We start from the raw sequence: 25355 nt of genomic DNA on the forward strand, positions 1-25355 counted from the left end.
GGGACACAATGAAAGCAGTTTTAAGAGGGAAATTCATTTCTTGGAGTTCTTTCCTCAAAAAAAGAAAAAACCAACAAATAAATGAACTCATACTGCACCTCAAAAACCTAGAAAAGGAAGAGCAAAACAACAGCAAATGTAGTAGAAGACAAGAAATAATTAAAATTAGAGCAGAAATCAATGAAATTGAAACAAAAAAAAAACATTGAAAAAATTGATAAAACTAAAAGTTGGTTCTTTGAAAAAATAAATAAGATCGACAGGCCCTTAGCCATGCTAACGATGAGAATAAGAGAGAGAACTCAAATTACTAACATACAGGATGAAAAAGGCAATATCACAACAGACACTACAGAAATACAGAAGATAATTAGAAAGTATTTTGAAACCCTATATTCCAATAAAATAGAAGATAGTGAAGATATCGATAAATTTCTTAAGTCTTACGATCTGCCCAGATTGAGTCAGGAAGACACACACAATTTAAACAGACCAATAACAAAGGAAGAAATAGAAGAATCCATCAAAAGACTACCAACCAAAAAAAGCCCAGGACCGGATGGGTATACAGCGGAGTTCTACAAAACCTTCAAAGAAGAATTAATACCAATACTTTTCAAGCTATTTCAAGAAATAGAAAAAGAAGGAGCTCTTCCAAATTCATTCTATGAGGCCAACATCACCCTGATCCCGAAACCAGACAAAGACACTTCAAAGAAAGAAAACTACAGACCAATATCTCTAATGAACTTGGATGCAAAAAATCTCAATAAAATCCTGGCGAATCGAATACAAAAGCATATCAAAAAAATTGTGCACCATGATCAAGTAGGATTCATCCCTGGGATGCAAGGCTGGTTCAATATACGGAAATCAGTAAATGGTATTCACCACATCAATAGACTTAAAGACAAAAACCATATGATCATCTCGATAGATGCAGAAAAAGCATTCGACAAAGTACAGCATCCCTTTATGTTCAAAACACTAGAAAAATTAGGGATAACAGGAACTTACCTCAACATTGTAAAAGCTATATATGCTAAACCACAGGCTAGCATCATCCTAAATGTTGAAAAACTGAAGGCATTCCCTCTAAAATCTGTAACAAGACAGGGATGCCCTCTATCACCACTTCTATTCAATTTAGTTCTTGAAATACTAGCCAGAGCAATTAGACAGTCAAAAGAAATTAAAGGCATAAAAATAGGAAAAGAAGAGCTTAAATTATCACTATTTGCGGATGACATGATAATATATTTAACAGACCCAAAAGGGTCTACAAAGAAACTGCTAGAGTTAATAAATGAATTCAGCAAAGTGGCAGGATATAAAATCAACACGCATAAATCAAAGGCATTCCTGTATATCAGCAACAAAACTTATGAAATGGAAATGAGGAAAACCACTCCATTCACAATATCTTCAAAGAAAATAAGATACTTGGGAATCAACCTAACAAAAGAGGTGAAAGATTTATATAATGAAAACTACAGAACCCTAAAGAGAGACATAGAAAATCTTAGAAAATGGAAAAATGTATCCTGTTCATGGATAGGCAGAAGTAACATCATCAAAATGGCGATATTATCCAAAGTTCTCTACAGGTTTAATGCAATGCCAATCAAAATCCCAACGGCATTTCTTGTAGAAATAGATAAAGCAATCATGAAATTTATATGGAAAAACAAAAGACCCAGAATAGCAAAAGCAATTCTAAGCAGGAAGTGTGAATCTGGAGGTATATCGATACCAGAGTTCAAACTGTACTACAAAGCAATAGTAACAAAAACAGCGTGGTACTGGTACCAAAGCAGGCAGGTGGACCAATGGTACAGAATAGAGGACACAGAAACCAATCCACAAAATTACAACTTTCTTATATTTGATAAAGGGGCCAAACACATGCAATGGAGGAAGGATAGCATCTTCAACAAATGGTGCTGGGAAAACTGGAAATCCATATGCAACAAAATGAAACTGAATCCCTTTCTCTCGCCATGCACAAAAGTTAACTCAAAATGGATCAAAGAGCTAGATATCAAATCAGAGACACGGCGTCTGATAGAAGAAAAAGTTGGCTACGATCTACATACTGTGGGGTCGGGCTCCAAATTCCTTAATAGGACGCCCATAGCCCAAGAGTTAATAACAAGAATAAACAAATGGGACTTACTTAAACTAAAAAGTTTTTTCTCAGCAAGAGAAACAATAAGAGAGGTAAATAGAGAGCCTACATTCTGGGAACAATCAACAAGTACATGAAAAAATGCTCACCATCTCTAGCAGTCAGAGAAATGCAAATCAAAACCACCCTAAGATACCATCTCACTCTAGTAAGATTGGCAGCCATTATGAAGTCAAACAACAATAAGTGTTGGCGAGGATGTGGGGAAAAGGGTACACTTGTACACTGCTGGTGGGTCTGCAAATTGGTGAGGCCAATTTGGAAAGCAGTATGGAGATTCCTGGGAAAGCTGGGAATGGATCCACCATTTGACCCAGCTATTGCCTTTCTCGGACTATTCCCTGAGGATCTTAGAAGAGCGTACTATAGGGATACTGCCACATCAATGATCATAGCGGCACAATTCACAATAGCTAGACTGTGGAACCAACCTAAATGCCCTTCAATAGATGAATGGATAAAAACAATGTGGCATCTATACACAATGGAGTATTACGCAGCACTAAAAAATGACAAAATCATAGAATTTGCAGGGAAATGGATGGCATTAGAGCAGATTATGCTAAGCGAAGCTATCCAATCCTTAAAAAACAAATGCCAAATGTCTTCTTTGATATAAAGAGAGCAACTAAGAACAGAACAGTGAGGAAGAACATGAGGAAAATATTAACATTAAACAAAGACGAGTGGGGGGAGAGAAGGGAAAGCATATGGAAATGGTAGGAGACCCTCAATGTTACACAAAATTACATATAAGAGGTTGTGAGGGGAAAGAGGTGGGAATAAGGGAGAGAATTGAACAATAGCAGATGAGGTAGAGAGCGAAGATGGGAGGGGAGGGGAGGGGGGATAGTAGGGGATAGGAAAAGTAGCAGAATACAACAGTCACTAATATGCCATTATGTAAAAATGTGAGTGTGTAACCGATGTGATTTTGCATTTGTATTTGGGGTAAAAATGGGAGTTCATTACCCAATTGAGTCAAATGTATGAAAGATGATATATCATGAGCTTTGTAATGTTTTGAACAACCAATAAAAAAAAAAATTTCAAATGCCACTATACACTGATATATCTAGTACCCATCCTAAGGGCATTTTAATTATAAACCTAGAAAAAACGCTTTCAAACCTTAAGTGGAACTTATTAGTTGATGTGTCTTTTTTGGTATTAAAAAGTGCTTTAGATATGCTAAGATGTCTTATGGCACACTGGCATCAATGGTAGGTCTTGATGATACATGGATTTCTAGTAGCATTTTTCCTTAAAATTTTCTCTAACATAGTAAACTCCTTTGATATAGTAAAATAATCCTGGTGAAATCAATGTGACATAAACCTTCCCTGACTTCACTCCACCATGGTAATTTTTAGTGAAACCTCAGTGACTGATTAAGTTACAAAATGCTTTACTTTTTTTTTCCCCCCCTAAAAATGGGATCTTACATTATGCTCACTCATGCAAAATCCAAGGTAGTGTAATAGAAACAAATTCATGAAAATAGATGTGGCTTATATATAAGCATCTCTGCTTGTATTATGCATTCAGAAGCTTTTCAAAATTTTTGGATGCTAATTGTTATGGTAAAACTAGGCTATGTTCCATTTATAAGCACCTTATTACAGGACAGTTACATGACCCTATAATGGAGTGTGCTTTTGACTCAAGAGTAATAAAGTGCCTAGCTTCCAAATTTTAAATTAAGCTAACTACACTTTACATGTTAGAGTTAACAAAATCTAGACTCTGTCTACACAGATTTAATTTAATTATTCATCCTGCATACTGTTTTAACAACCACATTAAAAAAAAAAACTTACACTTTACTAGGTAGGGTCCACTACTGTAGTTTAACAATCAAATTTTATTGCTTTATTCATGTGGTGCTTTTTGCAAGGCACTGTGGTATGAACTAGAAAACCTGGAATGACTGATAAACCTTGGAATGACACATGAAGGATGCTATGAAAGTCATTCTGAGGCAGGATGCTTTACTGAATCGGTTTTAACCAGGATATCAAACATCAGGAATGAGTTCAAGTTAAAATTCACAGGAGAATGGAAACATCTAAAGGTGAGTGACCTCACATGCCCTTCCTGATACTCTGAATAATCTGGAAAATTGCAGAGCTGCAGAGGAGGAAGATGAAGAGCGCCAGCAGCCAGGGTCCTACCGACGCCTTCTCCTCGGGGGCGTTTCTTGGCGATGTTGCCTGGCTGCGTGATGTTCTTGCTGTGCTTCTCTTTGGCCATCTGGATCCCCTGCTTGGCAACCATCTTCGCAGCACTGTCTCCGCCTCCCGGGCCGCTGTGAGGCTCGGCTCCCAGAGCCCGCGGGCAGGAGGCGCTTGGGAAGGGTGCCGGCGGTGGTCGCTGGATCTGGGCGCGCCGAGCGCGGGGCGCGAGCTGACGGCGTCGGGTCTGGCCAGCAGGGCGCGCGGGAGCACAGAGCGGGCCGCCGGGAGCGGGCCGCCGGGAGCGTGGAGAGAAAGAGGAAGCCGACGCAACAACCATAAATAATTCCTTTAAGCTGTATTAAATGACCTTCTTCGTCCCTTCTGATTAACTTTGGCTTGAAATACACCTTATCTGATATGAGAATAGAAAGCCTTGCTTGTTTATGAGATCCATGTGAATATTCTTTTTTTTTTTCTTCCTATTTTTCACCTTTAGTCTGTGGATGTCTTTGCCTATGAAGTAAGTCTCTTGGGGACACGTATTGTTGGGTCTTTTTTTTTTTTAATATTTTTTTTAGTTGTAGTTGGATACAATACCTTTATTTTATTTATTTTTATGTGGTGTTAAGGATTGAACCCAGTGCCTTGCACATGCTAGCAAGCACTCTACTGCTGAGCCCCAGCCCCAGCCCCTGTCCCAGGTCTTGTTTTTTAATCCATTCTGCTAGCTTGTACCTTTTGATTGATGAGTTTAGGCCATTTACATTCAGTGTTATTTTACTGAGAGATGATTTTTATTCCCTTTCCTTTTGATTTACTTCTAGTTTTTAATTTGAACTAGTGTTTCCTTTGGTTGACGGTTCTTCTTGTGTAGTTCCTCCCTCTGCTGGTTTTCAGTTTTATTTTTCATTTCTTCTTCATGGAATATTTTATTGAATATATTTTGTAGTGCAGGCTTTCTAGTTATGAGTTCTTTTAACTTTTGTTTATTGTGGAAGGTTTTTATTTCATCTTCTGAAGCTTAATTTTGCTGGGTATAGTATTCTTGGCTGGTATCCATTTTCTTTCAGAGGTTGGTATATATTATTATTCCAAGACCTCCTAACTTTAGGGTGTGGGTTGAGAAATCATTTGAAATCTAAATTGGTTTACTTCTATGTGACCTGTCCATTTTCTCTAGCAGCTTTTAAAATTCTAATATTATGCTGTATGTTGGGCATTTTTATAATAATGTGCCTTGGTGTGGGTCTGTTGTAATTTTGTGTATTTGGGGTCCTGTAAGCTCCTGTATTTTGATTTTCCATTTCATTCTTAAGGTTTGGGAAATTTTCTGATTTTAATTCATTGAAAAAATTGTGCATTTCTTTAGTTTGTATTTCAGAGCCTTCATGTGTCCCCATGAATCTTAAATTTGGTGTTTTCAGGTTATCCCATATTTCTTGAAAATGCTGTTCATAGCTTCTTAACATCTTTTCTCCATGGTCAACTTTATTTTCAGGATTATATATTTTGTCTTCATTGCCTGAAACTCTGTTTTCCTAGTGGTCTAGTCTTTTGTGGTGCTTTCCATTGAATTTTTCATTTGTTTTATTGATTCCTTTATTTCAAGGATTTCTGTTTGTTTCTTTTTCAGAATCTCTATATCTTTATTGAAGTGGTCTTTTGCTTTCTGTACTTTCTCTGTGATTTTACTCCTTTCTTTGTTTTTTACCTCACAGATCAGTTGTATCAGAATGTTTCTGGTACCTCACAGTTTGGAGGAAGACAAATAATAACAATGACCAATGCAAACAAACAATATACAGCATTCAACTAAATACTTAGTTCCTACTATGTATGATGTCTACAATGTTGATTGGCACAATAAATAAAAATGGTTTGATAAGCAATTGCCAACAGTTAAAACAGCAAGTTTACAAAAGGTTTTGCAATTTCAAAAGAAGAACAGGGTATCGGCAGAAGAGATGTGGGCTGTAATGATTATGAGAAATGATGAGAGAAAATAGAAGTAAAAGCTTGAAGGAAGAGTGGAAGAACACTAGCATTTGGCAAAAGCAAAGAGAGAATCAAGAGAAAAATAGTCAAGTAAAAAACAATACAAAACAAAACCAAATATACTAATCAAAAACCCTAGCCCTCAAAAGACAGAGTCATGAGAAATAAGTACCTTCAAAAAATGTTAGAAATGAGAAAAGAGAGACAAATATGTATATGTATAAATGCTCATGAACTATTTAGCACACAATCAAAATGAAAGAAAAAAATAAAATAAAATAAAAAATTGTAAGAAAGGTTCCTGATGAAAAATTAAGAAATTGTTTCCATTGCAGTGATCAAAAATTGTCTATGAGAATGTCTGTTGTCTATTCACAAACATGTTTCTTTCCCTTTTTTCTTGAGGTATGTACTGAGCACAAGAGTAGTGGCTACAGTTGGTCAGATCCTTCCTCTTTTTGTGTTGCTCATCAGGTTGCCAGCTGGAGTTCAAAAATTCTTGCCTCCTCTTCTGGGCAGTATTAAGTAGAGCCATTATAGAGTGTTGTCTGCTCCACTCTCAGCTGGGGTCACTATTAGAGTTCTGTGAGAGGAGTTCCCATAGATGAAGCTTCTGAAAGCTGGTTTTAGGTCTAGGTAGGCTCCAGGTAAGTGGTAGTGTTATCCCGGTTTGTATGCAATGGGGGACTCAATAACTTGCCTTAATTCACACAGATAATCAGTAGTAAAATCAGAATTCAAATCAGGTGGTCTGACTGTAGAAGTTTTGTACTGTTACATTTGCTACCTTTCCAGAATCTTTCTTCCTGACATCCCTGTTTTATTTTATACTTATGACTTGATATTTTAATTTCTACAGAAGCAAATAGATAATATTTCTAGTATTCATTCCATTTATAGCCTTATGAAAAACAGATAGGGGCTGAGAGTGTAACTCAGTGGTAGGGTGCATCTCTAGCATACGTAGGGCCCTGGGCTCAGTCCCCAGATCCACAAAAAGAAAAAGTGGAAAAAATGGAGTGAGAGAAAGAAAAACAGGAGTGCACTGGAACCTGTCTTCTAACCTCTAGAAAAAGTTTAATGAAGCCTGGGAATTTAAAGAAGTTGTCAAACCACACCCACCCCCCTCGCCTTTTTTGTGGGTCATAAGGCTTATTTCTTTTCCCCCTTTGTCTTGATACCAGGATTGCTTTTTAGAGATGAGCCGTGTACCACCTTCATGCACTCTTCTAATTCCCTGACTTTTAGAAATTACTTGAAGGGAATAAAGGCATTTTAGCAATGTAAAAACCCTTGCAGCAGTGTAAAAACACGTTGTCTGTTTCTTTTCCTTGTCTAGCAACCACAGTGTTTATAGAAAAAATGTCCTGAGGGTGGGTTTAAAATGACAGCAAACTTTTTATCCCTCTGGCCATTACAACTCTTAAGTTTCTGTTGTCTATATTATTATCAATAATTCATTAAATATGTGCCATTTTGTGTAATTGTATTGTGTGGCAAAAGAATCAGAAGCAGAAAACCTTATTTTATACTAGTTATCAGATGTATGCCTATCTAGTGTTGCTAGTGTTACCAAAGATACCCTGGCAGTTAATCTCTTCCTTTTCCTTGGGTTCCTTTTATTGAAAAGACAAATGCTGGTTTTGACAGGAATTCATTCATTACAGTTCTCACCAGCTACTCTAGAATTGGACAAAGATACAGATTTGAGTGGCTATAAGCACATAAAGCTTTGTTCTGGGCTCTCAAATGCAACTTTTTCCTAAAAGAATTTAATATCTTCTTTCTTATGAACAGATTGAAGACCAAATTTCCATATACCAATCACCGCACAAATCCAGGCTATTTGTTAAGTCCAGTCACAGTGCAAAGAAACATATGTGGAGAAAATGCTAGTGTCAAGGTCTCCATTGAAATTGAAGGATTTCAGCTACCAGTTACGTTTACATGCGATGGTAGGTTCATAGTTCCCCAAGCATTATGTTTTGCTTGGTTAAAGGAAAATGTTTAAAATATCAGTGTTCCTTTTCTTTTAATAACCAACTTTGTTATCATTAAGTGTTCATTTTAAAAGGCTGATATTCATTTGTATAGTTTTCTGGTTAGGACTAATGGGAAAACAGGTTACTTTTATAACTACATATTTTTCCAAAAAAAAGGTGAAATGACCTTTCATAATCAGTAGTTCTTGGCCAAGGCTCAAAAGAATTAGATAAAAAAGTTAATTGTAGTTGAGTTCTTCCCACCCTCCCCTCCATAGTATGGCAAGAAAAATGCTTGTGTATAAAGAACTGTCAGAGAAATTGAAGTTCTAGTTACCTTGCTAATCTCCTTTAAGGAGAAGGTAATTTTCCTTTGTTTTTAATTTTCCCTTCCAAACCTGGCATGAGTATTTCTTCTAGAGCTGTATTCCCCAAGGTGTATAGAAAAATTTTTGCTACAGTTTTTTAAAATTAATTTTTTATTGGTACATTATTTTTGTTACAGTTTTTAATACTACTTCTGTTTTCTTTCAGTTTGTTTATCATTCATAATAATGGGATTCCAACAGTGGAATAAGAGCCATATTTCCATAGTACTTTGACCTAAAAATTAAGCCATTTTTTTTCTTTAATGTTATGAATAGGAATATGTCCAGTTTTGGATACTTTCTATCCTTGTACCTTGGAAAGCCCTTTGAAAAAAATACGTATCTGAAACAGAAAAATGTTATAAGGTCATTTTTTTTAGTTTCTGAATGAAGAATTACTCTTTTTCAGCATGCCTAACATTTTGGTCTGGGACATTTAAGTCTAGGTATGGAGTAAGAATTAATGTTAAAATTAAAAGAAAAAGAAAAGGTCAGTAGTCACTTTGATTGAAATATGCATGAGTGAGCACTGATAGCTTATGTTCTGATTTCTATCAAATTGTTATTTATCAAAATCTGGCTAATCTAAAAAAAAAGTGTTTCAAATTTCTATTTGGTTAGTCATAGTGTTCACATTTACAATGTGCATTCCTATTAAGCTACATAACCGTATTGTGGTAGAATATTACCAAAAAATAATAATTGTTATCTTAAGGTTATTATATTTAGAGGTCTATTCTGCCAGCCCATTAACTTTCATGAACTTTGAGTTAGTCATTATCCTTTTTAAGTTGAACATAGGAGGAGTTGTAAGTATAGAAACATATTACTATAAAAGCTTTAGTTTTTAAGGTTATGCAATTTTTTTCTTAGCCAAGAATGATAATTGAACAATGCTACCTACTTGCTATATTTTAATTCTGATTGGAAAATTTATCAGGCTGATGTCAAACATTTCATATTTGTTTTAAAGCTGTTTGCTGAACACTGCTGAATTTAATCCTATTTGAAGAAGTCTGTAGTAAGAATATGGTTGTCTTAGGATAGGCCTCCAGTATCTAACACAGTAACCACTGGCCACAGGTATCTATTGAATGCTTGAAATGTGGCTAATCTGGATTGATACATGCTATAAATCCAAAATACACACTGGAGTTCAACGCCTTTGTTTGAAATAATTATCTTATAGTTTTTAAAGTGGATAATGTGTTGAAATGGTATTTTAGATTTATTAGGTTAAATCAAATGGATTATTAAAATTAGTTTTGCCCCTTTTACTTTCAACATGGGTATGGGGAAATTTTTAATTATATGTGTCCTTCATTTGTGATTTGTATTATATTTCTATTATATAGTGCTCTCTTAGATTATAAGTAATATGATCTTGAATAAATGTATACTTAGAAGTAAATGAACAAAATGAAAATAATGACTGACTTTTTTACAGTGAGTTCTACTATAGAAATTGTTATAATGCAAGCCCTTTGCTGGGTACATGATGACTTGAATCAAGTAGATCTTGGCAGCTATGTTCTGAAAGTTTGTGGTCAAGAGGAGGTGCTACAGAAGTAAGTTTATTTAACTACTGAGCAACATCTTTGAAAATTTTTATTTTTATTGGCTTAAAATAAGAAAAGCTTTAATTAAAACCTATAGTCCAAAAACCCATTGGGTCCTATTGAATTGATTCATTGAATCAATAAACTTGTGTTGAACACATCTAAGATGTCATATCTAAGACTGTGGTAGGATTTCAGAGATAAGTAAGACACTGTATTCTCTTAAAAAGCTTACACTCTTATGCAGGAAACATTGTGAGCAATTGTTTAATAAGTGACTATAATGACTATTTCTGTAGAGTCAATACATCATTATAGACTCTATTCGCCATTTGTAGTATGCATGATTCTTTGTGTACAGTATTCAGATATTATTTCATTTTAGTTGCCTGAAATAATTATCATGATCTTTTATTTTAATCAGGTAATTTGTTATAACTAGCATTTAGTCTAGTTGCTTTACAAATATCACTCTCCTAGGCTTCTAAAAATGTTCTGACCTTATTTTTCTTATTCCTTCTTTTCCTTTGTCTGCATCTTCTTTCTTCTTCACTCTGACTCTTCTCATAGAATAATCCCTCTGCTTAAGTGCTCACACTTATTTAAAAACTATCTGTATTGTATCATTCTCTTTGATTTCTGATGCAATTTATAAATTTTACCTTCACCTGTATAACTTCTGATTTGAGAGGAATGATACTGGTGAATAATTAATGTATTTTAACAGTAACCATTGCCTTGGAAGTCATGAACATATTCAAAACTGTCGAAAATGGGACACAGAGATTAAGTTACAACTCTTGACCTTCAGTGCAATGTGCCAGAATCTGGCTCGAACAGTAAGTGTGTGTGTGTGTGTGTGTGTGTGTGTGTGTAGATGAAAGGACATTTTTCAGTTGTAGAAATTTTATGTAGCATTTTCCTTAGAGATAGAGGCATATTGAAGATTTAAATGAAGGAATTAAAAACTGTTATTTATACTGGTTTTACACAATAGTGAAAATTTCAGGGTCAGTCAGGAAGAAATAAGATGGGGAGGAAAGGAAGGTGTTTTTGTTTTTGGTATTGAAAGTTTAACCCAGGGCACTTTACCACTCACTAAGTTATATTTTTAGCCCTTTTTAATTTTTATTTTGAGATGGGGTTTTGCTATGTTGCTAAGGCTGGGCTCAAACTTATGATCTTCCTGTCTCAGCCTCCAGAGTCACTAGAATTACTGGTGTGCGCCATTGCACCAAACTAGAAATATTTTTAGATACTAAATATAGGTTGGAGGAAAGAAGATCCATATTGACTTTTACACCAAACTGATAAAAAGGAATTATTACTCATGAAATGAAAATAAATTCTGTGTTTTAAAGGTTTAGTACTTTCGGGGCTGGGGTTGAAGCTCAGTGGTAGAGCACTTGCCTACCAAGTGTGAGGCACTGGGTTCAATCCTTAGCACCATATAAAAATAAATAAATAAAAGGTATTGTACCTGGGCTGTGGCTGTGGCTCAGTGGTAGCGTACTTGCCTGGCATGTGTGAGACACTGGGTTCGATTCTTTGCACCACATATAAATAAATAAAATAAAGGTCTATCAACAATTAAAAAATATTTTTTAAAAAAGGTATTATACTCATCTACAACTAAAAAAAAATTTTTATTTATTTGTTTTTTAAAAAGGGTTTAGTACTTAATTTTTGGATTAAAACAGATATTACAAGTGCGCACCTCTGAACCCAGCTAGGTTAAAGCACAATATTTAGCCATTGTAAAGTAGCAAAGCCCACTTTGTGAAATCAATAGTAAAATCCACTTTCATTTTCCTACATAAACCCGTGGTGAATTTATAAGAAGATTTTTAATTTGTAAAGAGAATTATTCTTCATTTAGTAGAATTTTGGGTAGAAAAATGCCGATCATTTCTACTTTGTTTTCTTTTCCAGGATTTTGCTCCTGTGTTAGGTAAAATTTATTTCAGTTGGGTAGAAACTATTTCACAAAATTCAGTAGATTTTGACAATCATTAGTAACTTATCTTTTGAGTTTCTTTAAAAAAAAATTTTTTTTTCTTGCATTACTGGGAATTGAACTCAGGGGCACTCTGCCATTAAACTGTATCCTCAGCCCATATATTTTACTTCCAGACAGGGTCTCACCAAATTGCCTTGGCTGACCTTGAACTTGTGATCCTCCTGTCTGCCTCTTGAGTACCCAGGATTATAGGCATTTGCCACAGTGCCTGGCTTCTGTTCAGTTTCTTAAGGAATGATGTTCTTTGCATTATGTAGAATAGCAGAAGAGTCCAAGATTTTGTTCCTTTGTGGGGGTCAGCAGGAAGTGGGAGGAAATCTTGATTATCATCAGAAAAAATAAAGCAGAAATCCAGATGATCTCTTTCCCATCTGGTCCCACCCTCATTTAAGTGTTATTTATGTATCAGAAACTAGACTTGCTGGGCCTGATGGCACTCGCCTGTAATCCCAGCGGCTCAGGAGGATGAGGCAGGAAGATCATAATTTCAAAGCCAGCCTCAGCAAGGATGAGGCTTAAGCAACTCAATGAGACCCTGACTCTAAATAAAATACAAAATAGTGCTGGGGATGTGGCTCAGTGGTCAAGTGCCCCTGAGTTGAATCCCCAGTACAAAAAAAAAAAAAAGAAAGAAAGAAAAGAAACTAGATTTAAATGCATTTACACTTAAAAATTAAATATTTTTCACAATATTTGACTCACTTTTTGAGTCAATTATAAATTATATTTAATTTTGCTAGTATTTTATCTTTAGTTCTGAAAGATTAATTTCAAGACTGTATCATACATACATTTAACCATGTTAAATTTGACAATAAAGACAATGATTTTTTTGGTAAACATTTGTGTATATATGTTTGTTTAGGCAGAAGATGATGAAGCACCTGTGGATTTAAACAAATACCTATATCAAATAGAAAAACCTTATAAAGAAGTCATGACAAGGTATGCATCTAAAGCATTAGTTTCAGGTTTTTAAACTTCATTTTGGGTGTGAATACATTGATTTTGATTATGAAAGCAGTCATTTTTGTGTATAGTATTCTTCAACCACAACAACTGTTCTTTGTTTCAGACACCCTGTTGAAGAACTCTTAGATTCTTATCACAACCAAGTAGAACTGGCCCTTAAAATTGAAGTAAGTTTTAATCCACATTTTGGGATAATGACTTGTTTCTGTTGATTCTTGTTTCTGTTGTCTCTTAAATGCTAATATTGGCATTGGATTGAATATTTTAAGACATTTTAAATTGTATTCTTGGGGTCAATGTGTGGTATTTTTGTCTCACCCATTTTATTAACAGTGATTCTTAGTTAAAATGCTTGTGTTAAAATGTTAAACCTCATTTCATTTCAACTTCATTCTGGACCATTCACTTCAATTCAGAAACATTTATTCACTTATGAAAATGAATGATGTAGTTTCTGTGGATCAGGAACTCAAAAACTAATTGTGGAGGATTTAAACACCCCCCCCCCCACACCCCCTGACCCCCATACTGAGGATTAGACCCACAGGCATTCAACCAGTGAGCTATACTCCCTGTCCTTTCTGTTTTTATTTTGAGACAGACCTTGCTAAGTAACTACAGCTAGCCTTAAGCTTACAATCCTCCTGCCTCAGCCTCCCAAGTAGTTGGGATTGTAGGTGTATGCCAGCATGCCCAGTTCAAAATTTTAGTAGAATATCATAAATGTTAATAAAGAGGTATGAACTGAGGTTCTTTGGGAGATCAAGGTAGTTACCTTACCCAATTTAAGGGTTTAGGGAAGGCTTCTTAGAAGGAATGTTACCTGGAACAACTCTTAAATGAGTTAGTCAGAAAAATGCTGGGATTTCCATATTTAAAAACGTATACACATGTGATACTTATATGGCATACAAGTCTGAAATGAAGGTGGAGAGCTGACATTCAAAATAGAAATCGGGGCTGGGGTTGTGGCTCAGTGGTAGAGTGCTTGCCTAGCATGTGTGAGGCACTGGTTTGATTCTCAGCACCACAAATAAATAAATAAGTAAAATAAAGGTCCATCAACAACTAATAAAATATTTTAAAAAATAAGAAAAAAAGAAATAGATATAAGTTACCACCTTATAATTGTCATGATGAAGTTTTGCTTTATCCTTTAGGTCAGGGAACCATAATCAGTTCATTTTCTGTTTTTGTAAAAATTTTTCTTTTGTGGTTCTGGGGATTGAATTCAGGACCTTGCTTATGCTAGGCAAGTGCTTTTCCCCTAAGCCACATTCTGAGCCCCAGTACTTGCACTCTTTTTTTTTTTTTTTTTTGAGACAGGGTCTCCTCAAGTTGCATCCACGCTAGCCTTGAACTTGTGATTCTCATGCCTCGGCCTCCCAAGTTTCTAGGACTGTAGGCATGTACCACAGTGTCCGGCAGCAATAAATAATTTTTTAAATGCAACCATACCATTTGTTTATATTGTCTATTGTCATTTTTATTTATACTCAAGTAGTTGGAATAGGGACTATGTTCTGCAGAATCTAAACTATTTATTGTTTGACTCTTTACAGAAAATATAGACTGACCCCTGGTCTAACTATTTAAGGTTGGTTTTTTGTTTTTTGTTTTTTGTTTTAAGCTAAGGGTAGGAGGTAAGGTGGATGGGTGATTTGTTTATTCCTAAGCTCTGAAATCACTGTGGCCATACTGTGGAAGTTCCATTAAAGAGTGGCAGTAGTTAGGGAGATCCTTTGGGAAGGATTGTTTTAGTAGTCCAGGTATAAAGATAATGAATTGATTCAGACATGGTATTACATACCTGTAATCTTAGTGACTCTGGGAGGCTGAGATAGAAGGATTGCAAGTTTGAGGCCAGCCTCAGGAACTTAGAGAGGCTTGTCTCAAAAGAGATGAGGGATGTGACTCAGTGGTAAAGTGCCCATGGGTACTTTACTAAAATAAATAAATTGCATGATAAAAGTGAAAAGGAAGGAACTGATTAACAATAGTTGTGAGATTAAATTTTTGGGGTGGGTGATGGAGCATGGAGAAGAAAGAGTGTAGGTTTCCATATTTTAGTTACTAGAAATTCTTATCAGTATATAAATGTATTTATTCATTAAGATTTTACTATCTCCTCATTATGAGGCAGTGTTGTAGGTGCTAAAGATATTAGAAGTTAACAAAAAGCCTTCCTGCCCTCAGAGAGTTTACATTTTAGCTGAAGGAGACAAAATAAAATAAATTAGCAAAATATGCTGGGCACAGTGGTGCACGCCTGTAATCCCAGCCCCTAGGGAGGCAGGGGCAGGAGGATCACTAATTCAAAGCCAACCTCAGCAAAAGCAAGGCGCTGAGCAACTCAGTGAGCCCCATCTCTAAATAAAATACAAAATACTGCTGGAGATGTAGCTTGAGTTCAATCCCCGGTACCCCTCCCCGACCCCAAGAAAGCAAAATATGTTATATCAGAAAGTAAGTGCTATAGAGAAAAATATAGAAGGAGGCTAATATTGTAATTTCAAAAAGGTAGTCTCAGAGATGACATCGTCGAGAAAATGAATTTGAGTGAAAATTGGCAGTGGAAGGGAGGGGAGAAGCTGTCTAGATGCTTGTGGCTGTAATACAGTGAGGAAGAGGGGCAACACTGGAAACAAATCCATTCAGAAGATGTTTTGCTAGCCACAGGAGAGGTAATGATGGCTTAAATCAGGATGACTACAGTAGAATCGATGAAAAGGGGTTGAATTCTGAGATACATTTTGAAGATAATACTAGGAGGGTTACCCACAGATTGCAGTTGCATATAGAGCATGAGAAGAGAAAGTTTAGGGTAACTCCCAAGATTTTCTGAGTAACTGGAAGTTATAGTTGCCTTTTAGTGAGATGTTGTAAACTGAGAAGAGAGGTTACTTGGTGAATATCAGGAACACAATTTTGGATGTTATGGTTTAGATGGTTATTATTTATCCAAACAAGTTGAATAGGCAGTTGATATGAATCTGGATTTCAGTACAGCAGGATCCAGGCTGGAGATAATAAACTTGGGAATCATCAGAATATAAATGGAATTTTGCAGCTTTAGACTAATGAAATGCCCAAGAAAGTCATTGTAGGTGGGGAGGGAAGAGTTAAACCATTTTAAGACAAAAAAATCCACATAGTCCAGTGTTAGCCACACCACTTTTTATTCTCTGTGCATCAAAACTCCTGAAAGTTATTTGGTTTTTGCTGCTTCCATTTCCTCTTTTCCCATTCTCTTTTTAACCCACTTTCATTGTTAGCTCTTCCCTAAAACCACAACTATTAAGGTCATCAAGGACTTACATGATCCTGAATCTAGTAGTAAGTTCTTATTCTTTATTTTTATCAATGTTTCTGTAGTTGTGTGTGTGTGCATGTGCACTTTTTTTAAAAAAAACATATGAATTTTTTTATACCTTTATTTTATTTATGTATTTTTATGTGGTGCTGAGGATCGAACCCAGGGCCTCGCACAAGCAAGGCGAGTGCTCTACTGCTGAGCCAAAACCCCAGCACCAAGTGTGCACTTTTAAAAAATATTTTTATCTTATTTTTACTTGTAAATAATTTGACATGCTTATAGGGTATAGTATGATGTTTTGATACATGTATACATTTTGTATATCAAATCAGGGTAATTCGCATGTCTTACTCAAATATCATTTTTTTGTGGTGAGATCATTCAAAATCCTCGATTGTGACTATTTTGAAATATACAATACATTATTGTTAACTATCATCATCTTACAACGTTAGAACACCAGAACTTATTCCTCCTATCTTTCTGTAGTTTTTGAAACAGTTGATCATTTCTTTCATCTTGAAACACTTAGCCTCTGGGATAGTATCTTCTTGACTCACCCACTCCTATTGGTTGCTCTGTCTCACTCTGACTTGTAGTTTCTTCCTTATGATATCCTTATCTTACTGACCCTAAAAGTAGAATGTCCCAGGGCTCAGTTCTAGGACCTCTCCTATTATTCATATCCTTGGGGATTTTGCTATATCCCTATCCTGACAACAGCTCTCAAATTGTTGTCTCCAGCCTTGAACTTTTAAATATCTATTACTTAGCATATTTATATGAATGTCTAATTAACATCTCAAATACACAAAACTGAATTTTTTACTTTACCCTTTATATCTGTTCATCCATAAGTCTTTCCTTTCATGGGTTTTCCCACCTGCCTCCCCTAGTACTAGGGATAGTACCCAGGGGTATTCTACCACTAAGCTACATTCTCACCTCTATCTATCTATCTATCTATCTATCTATCTATCTATCTATCTATCTATCTATCTATTTTTTAGATAGGGTCTGACTGAGTTGCCCAGTCTGGTCTCAAACTTGGACTCCTATTGCCTTAGTCTTCCGAGTGACTAGAATTACAGGTGTGCACCATTGTGCTTGGCAAGACTTTATATTTTAAAGAGCAGTTTTAGCTTCAGAGCAAAATTGAGGAAGGTACAGAGATATTCCATATACTTAACTGCCCTACCCAGGGCATTATTTCTCCTTAATAAGCAACACTATTCATTTGCAATGGCCAAAACTAAAATCTTCCTTGACTTCTCAAGAAAAAGATCTTTGACGTCCCACATTCAGTCTACTTCCTATCAGTTTTACCTTGAAAGCAAATTCAGAATGTGAACTCTTTATCACTACCAAAGGTGCAGTCGGTTGCATTCATTTCTTAATTTGTCTCCTAACTTGTATCTTTGTCCTTCTACAATCTGCTTTTCACCGGCAACCAAAATGATCTTTTAAAAGTAAGACATTAAATGTAATGCAGTATCTTGGATTATATTTTGGAAGAAAAAATGTTACTGGTGGGAAATCTAATAAATCTGAGTAAAATCTGGAATGTGTTCAATAGTAATGTACCAGTATTTAAGTTTTAATTTCAACAAATACAACATGGTTATGAAAGTTGTTACTTAGCCTAGTTTATATGGGAACTCTCTGTGCTATTTTTGTAACTCTCTGTATCTAAAATTATTCCAAAACAAAAGCTTATTTAAAAAATGTAAATAAGAACATAAAGCAAATGTAAAATAAGGGAAAATCAAAGCCAAAAGATTTTTTTTTTTGTAAAAATGAATAAAATGAATAACCTTTTTAAAAAAGTTATTATTTTATGCCATTCTTTTGCTCAAAATTTTATTTATTATCTTAGTAAAATTCAAAGTCCTGTTTTATCTGACCCACTACCTCTGATTTGGCTCCTTACTACTGTCTTCTTTCTTTATTTCTGGTTGATTTTCTGTCAGATATGCTCCCCATGGGGGACTTTGTTTTTGTTTTTCCATTCTTCCCCTAGATATTCGCATGGCTCACTGTTTTATTAATTGAAGTACTCAAAAATTACCAGAAAGCTCTTCACTGGCATACTTATTTAAAATAGCAACTCTCTATCATATTTACCACCCCCTTTATTTTTTATACTTTTATTATAATTGAGGTGTAATTTATGTATAACATTTATCCCTTGTATGCACAAGTCAGTGATTTTTTAAAAATAAATGCTACATGTTCCACCATAATCCAATTTTATTTATTTTTTAAAATATTTAATTTTTAGTTGTAGTTGGACTCAATATCTTTATTTATTTATTTTTATGTGGTGCTGAGGATGAACCTGGGCCTCGCAAGTGCTAGGTGAGCGCTCTCCCACTGAGCCACAACTCCAGCCCCCACCATCCAATTTTAGAACATTTTTATCACTCTCCAAAATTTCCATGTACTAAAAAGTTTTCATTGCTCCTGGCTTTTTAGTTTCTTAAAGATAAGATGTTAATTCCTTCTGCTAAAGTGAGATTATGATGGCAGTAGGGCTTTTGAGGCAAGGAATAATGGTTAGTAATTGTCTAAGGAGAATGGGAAAACTTATCAAGGATAGATAAAATGATTATTAAGTGGCATGGAAGTTCCTGCTGAAATTGGGAACTGTTAAATTGTGTGATTGTGAGGTTTTCTTAAAAAGTGTTCAGCTTCCTGGTAGAAGAAACAGAGAAAAGAAGTATCTGTGTTCAACAAATAGTTTGATCAGAATGAGGGATTGAAGACTGGGACCAAAGGAGGTCATGATAACAATATGATATTGTAGATAAGATTCTAATAAGGTACATTTTTTTTTGTTGTTGAAAATGTCATTGTTCTACATGGGAAATTTATATAACTGAAGATTTTATTACAGGACATAAAATAGAAAGTCAGATTAAATATCCAGAGAAAGGGCTGGGCATATAGTTTAGTTGGTAGAGTGCTTGCCTTGCATTCACAAGGCCCTGGGTTTCATCCCCAGCACACACCAAAAAAAAAAAAAAAAAAAAAAACCCAGAGAAAAATATGACATGTTGTGGGGAAAATAACTATATATCATTAGTAAGGTTTAGCAGTCATGGGCCATCCAGGAGACAGAGACTGTACATTATTTGAACAAAACGTTTAAAGAATCATAAGTAAAAAATGGTTTTACCCTTTTTAGTAAAAGGGGACTCTAAGGCAGGAATTGGCATACTATGTCTCGTCTCATGCACCAAGTCTCACTTGATGCCTGTTTTGTTTCTTTAATATTTTTTTAGTTGTAGATGGACCTTTATTTTATTTATTTATATGTGGTGCTAAGAATTGAACCCAGTGCCTCACACATGCCACTGAGCCACAACTCCAGGCCCCTGATACCCGTTTTTAAAATTTTATTCTACCAGACACAGTGGCCAGAGCCTGTAATTTCAGCTACATGGGCTTCTGAGATAGAAGGATAGCAAATTTGAGACTAGCCTGGGCAACAAAATAAGACTCTGTCTCATAATAAAAATATAAGCGGGCTGGGAATGTAGCTCAATGGTAAGTGTGCTTGCCTAGCTTTGGGTTCAATCCCCAGTACCACCAAAAAAAAAAAAAAAAAAAGAGAGAGAGAGATTTGAGACCAGATGCAATTTAGCAAACCATGTCTCAAAGTGAAAAAATATAAAAAGATCTGGAAATGTTATTCAGTGGTAGAATGCTTGCCTAGCATGTATGTGGCCTGACCTGGGTTCCATCCCCAGTATTACTACCACCACCACCACCACCCCCAAAAAAGAAGAAAAAGTTCTATTGACCACAGCCACAGTCATATACTTACGTATTGCTTGTGTCTGTCTTCAAACCTTAACTTATATTTGAATATATGGCTCACAAAATCTAAAATATTTACTTTCTAGCAGCCTTTTAAAGAAAAATTTTGCCAGCCCTGCTCTAAGGGGTCCAGAGGTAGCAAGCACAAAAAGAGAGCTATCAACTCTATGTTGAGGAAAAATAGACAGTGAATTAACTCTAAGGACTTAACATGAGGAGGCCTTTCCCCCTTTCTCCAGACTGAAATTCAGCCTCTTGGAAAAGCACATGACTATTACAGGAACATATAGGCTGCACATGGCAAAGAAACTTGCTAAATGCTAAGAGCCATAGCAGAGTAGGAATGATGCATGGCATTTTTGGTTGAAAGGTGATGCCAGCAAGCCATTGAGATGATAATGATTATGTTAAGATGTGCATTCAATTGGATATTAGACCCCTGCCATCTGCCTTGGCCTGCTACTTTGGAGCTCTGGCAGGACTCCGGGAGAGTTCCCATTGGTTGGGGAAGTGTGGTAGGAGGGATTTCCGGAGGAGGGATTTCCGGTTGGTGTGGTGTGGCCCGGGAGAAGGCCGCGTGGGAGGTGTGCGCGGAGTTTTGGAAATAAAGTTTGTTCCTGCTTGAGTGGTTCGTGATTTTGTGCCCAGCCAGACTGCGGCAGCTAAAGAACTTTAGCCAGAACTGTCAGATAGGGAGAACATGGTCTGATACTGTCTTTGAGGACCTCTGGGCGTCCTCACTGAATTAAAAAAAGAAAAAAAAAAAATGGGACTAGAACCCAGATGGGAAGTATCTCCCTGCTACTTTTGACTTGGAGTATCTATTCAGTGCCTTTTGTTTGCAAAACCTAGCAATATACTGGCCTGCAAAGAAATGTTTATATGAGTCTAATTCCAGTATCACAAAGTACAACAAAAGAAGGGTGGAGTTGGAAATAGACCAATACATTGATAAATGATGGAGAATAGTGTCGGAGAATGAATGGTATGAGCCTTTAAACTGGAATGGTTTTTGTATATAGGTGAAGTGAAAGGAAGTAGAAATACAAGTCAAGTAAGCAAGGGGGAGAGCTAAAAAACAGGTCCTGAGAACTGCAGAGTGATTGGATGTCTAAGAAAACAAGGTAGTTTTATTCAAGCTTAAAGGTAAAGGGAACATTTATGTTGGTTTATGGTAGCTAAGCCTCAAAAAAAGAAAATTTAAATTTTTAAGGTTTTTAAGGGATGGTATAATAGTGAGTTTCAGCCTTTTTAACAGTACTTGGCATAAATGTTTTATGAATTAATTTTATATATATGCATTGTTTTCACTTGGTTTTTTTTTTTTTTTGGCTAGGGTTGTTGGGAATTGAACTAGTTCTCATCTGTGCCAGGCAAGCACACTACCATTGGATTATATTCTCCCCAACTCTTAAAAAATTTTTTTAATAAGTTTTACAATTTATAATCAACATAATAATTATAAATATTTATGGGTTACAGTATGACATTTCAGTGCATGTGTAAAATATGTAATGATTAGGGCAATTGGGATATTCATCACCTTAAACATTTATCATTTCTTTGTGTTGGGAACATTCAGAATCCTCCCTACCACCTACTTTGAAATATACAATTAATTGTTGTCAACCATAATTATCCTATTATACTAGAGAACAATTAGAAGTTATTCTTTCTGTTCATCTATACGTCTGTAAGAATTTGTTTTTATACGTTTCTATGGCTTTTCTGACAAACTTTTATGGTGAAATCAAGTGTAATGGAATGGTACAGAAGAATTGTCTTCAAGAAAGTTTTTTTAATCTTGAAAAAACTTTGAAAGTCTTTGACTGTACATAGAAAGTTGACTCACTTCTAGCAGCTATTTCCCGATGTTATTAATATGTGACTGACTTCTTAGGAACTTACTTTTTGTTTGTTTGTGGGTGGTGGTGTGGTGGTGGTGGTTTTTTGTTGGGTTTTGTTTTGTTTTGTTTTGGCAATGAGAATTTAACTCAGGAGCACTTTACCACTGAGCTATATCCCCTAACCCTGTTTTTTTTTTTTTTTTTTAATTTTGGGACAGGATCTCACTAAGCTGCTTAAGGTCTCATTAAGTTGCTGAGCCTGGCCTTGAACTTGCAGTCCTCCTGTCTCAGCCTCTCCAGCTGCTGGGATTACACACGTGCGCCATGCTCAAAAACGTAGTTTTTGATACCAGATTTTTGCAGGAAGGAAAGGAGTGTTGTTTTCAATGTGCATATTATGCCCATGTGAGAGTGAGAAGTAAAAGAAATCCAGCTGGACATGGTGGTTGCTGAGGTAGAAGGATTTCAAATTCAAGGCCAGCCTCAGTAACTTAGCCAGGCCCTAAGCAACCTATTAAGATCCCATCTCAATATTAAAAAAAAAAAAAAAAAAAGAGCTGGTGATGTGGCTCTGTGGTAAAGTCCCTCTTGGTTCAGTCCTCAGTACCTCCCACCAAAATATAACTCGGAATTTTTCTAAGGATTTAGTAATTTATTACTAACTTATTGCCTTTAATTCTGATTCTAATATGAAATTAATAACATTTACATACAAATAATTTTGTCAAAGTGAAAAATTAAGCCAGCCTTGTTTTAGTTTTAGTCTCCTTCACAATAAACCATATAATTGAAAAGCCATCTGATTTCCTTTTTGTCACAAACAGTAGAGGATAGCTGTTTTTAGGCACATCTGAAATATCTAGTTTCTGACTTCATTTCTGAAATTGGTTCTTTAAGTTTTACATAGTTCTGTTTATTTTAACTTTTATAGAACCAGCACCGAGCCGTAGATCAAGTAATTAAAGCTGTTAGAAAAATATGCAGTGCTTTAGATGGTGTAGAGACTCCTGCCATAACGGAATCAGTAAAGAAGCTAAAGAGAGCAGTTAACCTTCCAAGGAGTAAAAGTGCTGATGTGAGTATTTTTATGTCTTTAAGTGTCACTTAAATTGGAATGCTTTTGTCTTCTAATGGACAAAATATTATATTTTTAACTTTGGCTTTTTTTTTTTTTTAAGTTGGTCACTTCTTTGGTTAGATGGGGAATTCGTTGGTAAAGAGTATGGACTGCCTTAGAAGAGCTTTGTGAGAACTGACATTGAATAGGTGGATGCCAAACTATAAACCCTGTATGTGTAGAAGAAGACCTCTGGCATAAATGAATTGGTTAGGGATTTAAAGATAGATCCTAAATTGAGAGGATCTAGAGGGTAATCACTTCTCTCCATGGAAATATCCATGATTGTTAGTGGGGGATATTCTATATCAGACATACTGCCTCTGTATTGAAAAGACCAAGAAACCTCTGAAGAAGGCCTGGTTTGCTTGAGAAGGTGTAGGTTATGAGCCCTTTCCTTATGTCATGTCAGCCTTTAGTAAGAGCTTTTCTTCACAGTATTTCCATGCTGATTTAGTGAAGTCTGTTCATAGATATGTTTATATCTTAGATTGAAAAGATGAGAGGAAGGGTGGGTGTTACAAGCCACTATAAATTTAAAGGAAGGGAAAGTTATGTCACTAGTGTGCTCCTCAATCTCTATAAGGTAAGTGTTTAGTCCACTCATTCTCACACAGATCCTATCTATATAGTATATAGAGATTTGGGCTTTTTTGGCAGGGAGGGGGCTTCTTTTTTGCTACTTTTTAGAACTTAAGAAAATACATACAAAATTACATGGGAAGTTATCAACAACCATGGTTTTTTTAAGCTGGGTGCTGTCGCTCATGCCTGCAATCTCAGTGACTCAGGAGACTAAGGCAAGAGGATTATAAGTTTGAGGTCAGCCTGGACAATTTAGTGAGCCCCTGTCTCAAAATTTAAAAAAAAGGACTAATTGTGGCTCAGTGGTAGAATGCTCTTCTATCATGCATGAAGCACTGGGTTTGATCCTCAGCACCACATAAAAATAAAATAAAGGTATTGTGTCCACCTATAACGTTAAAAAAAAAAAAAGGACTAAGATGAAGGTCAGTGGTAGAATGCAGTTGGGTTTAATCCCCAGTCTTGGGGGATAGGGGAAGAAAGGAAAAGAGGTTTTTGTTTTGTTTTCACCAAGTGATAATAAATAGAAATCTAGATTTTTTCTTTAAGGATATTCTTATCATGCTCTTTTAGAGAAACTAATGAAAATAGAATGCTGTATTAATATACTTCACTTCTGGGTTTCAAATTAATTAATTTTGAGTTTCTCTGATTTTCTTGATATTAATATCACCTCTTTATTTGGTTGGGGTTTTCCTTTCTTGCATTCAGTTTTCATTATTTTATTAATTTTACAAACACTTTGGGAAGTTTCCCCTAGAAAAGGTTTCTTTGACATTTATTTATTTATTTATTATTTGGGGCGGGGGGAGGACACAGGGATTGAACTAAGGAGCACTCCACCACTAAACCACATCCCTAGCCCTATTTTGTTTTTATTTAGATATAGTGTCTCACTAAATTGCTAAGCACATTAGGCATGCGCCACCAAACCCAGCTGATATAACATTTAATTAAATGTATCAAAGATACAGGTAAACATTTTATATATTACATCGTGGGCAATTTCTGACTAACTGATGTGTGTGTATGTAGGTGACTTCACTATCTGGAGGAGGAGATACTAGCAAGAGCTCAACGAGGGGTATGTTTTTAGATTCTTTACATTTTAGCAATAATTATTGCTTTTCCAGAGAATAATATTAACATTTTCTTTAAATCTAGGCTCACTGTATCCTGAAAATCCTGTTCAAGTAAGCATGGACCAATTAACTGCAGCAATTTATGATCTTCTCAGACTCCACACAAGTTCTGGTAGGAGTACTGCAGACAGTATTCACAATAGCAGGAGCATCAAGGAGGCATGGACCACAACAGAACAGCTCCAGTTTACTATATTTGCTGCACATGGAATTTCAAGTAACTGGGTATCAAAGTAAGTAACTATTTAAGAGAACATATGCACAG

General features: G+C 35.7%; 1 protein-coding gene and 1 pseudogene across 3 annotated transcripts in view; one reads left to right on the top strand and one right to left on the bottom strand.

Annotated features, from left to right (window-relative positions):
* Pik3c2a (phosphatidylinositol-4-phosphate 3-kinase catalytic subunit type 2 alpha) overlaps positions 1–25355 on the top strand; it is a 121093-nt gene that overhangs the window by 48290 nt on the left and 47448 nt on the right. For all 3 annotated transcript variants that reach the window (XM_046438120.2, XM_046438122.2, XM_046438121.2), the window contains 8 exons: positions 8158–8315; positions 10158–10278; positions 10997–11108; positions 13155–13234; positions 13365–13428; positions 23178–23321; positions 24984–25032; positions 25113–25323. In XM_046438120.2, the coding sequence (XP_046294076.1) occupies positions 8158–8315; positions 10158–10278; positions 10997–11108; positions 13155–13234; positions 13365–13428; positions 23178–23321; positions 24984–25032; positions 25113–25323 (939 nt within the window). The remainder of the gene's footprint in view (positions 1–8157; positions 8316–10157; positions 10279–10996; positions 11109–13154; positions 13235–13364; positions 13429–23177; positions 23322–24983; positions 25033–25112; positions 25324–25355) is intronic.
* Positions 4038–4465, bottom strand: LOC124088478 (stress-associated endoplasmic reticulum protein 1-like; annotated as a pseudogene).

Source organism: Marmota monax, unplaced genomic scaffold, assembly GCF_021218885.2.
Source record: "Marmota monax isolate L192 unplaced genomic scaffold, Marmota_monax_Labrador192_F-V1.1 WCK01_AAM20220418_F8-fsc00061, whole genome shotgun sequence".
NCBI lineage: Eukaryota > Metazoa > Chordata > Mammalia > Rodentia > Sciuridae > Marmota > Marmota monax.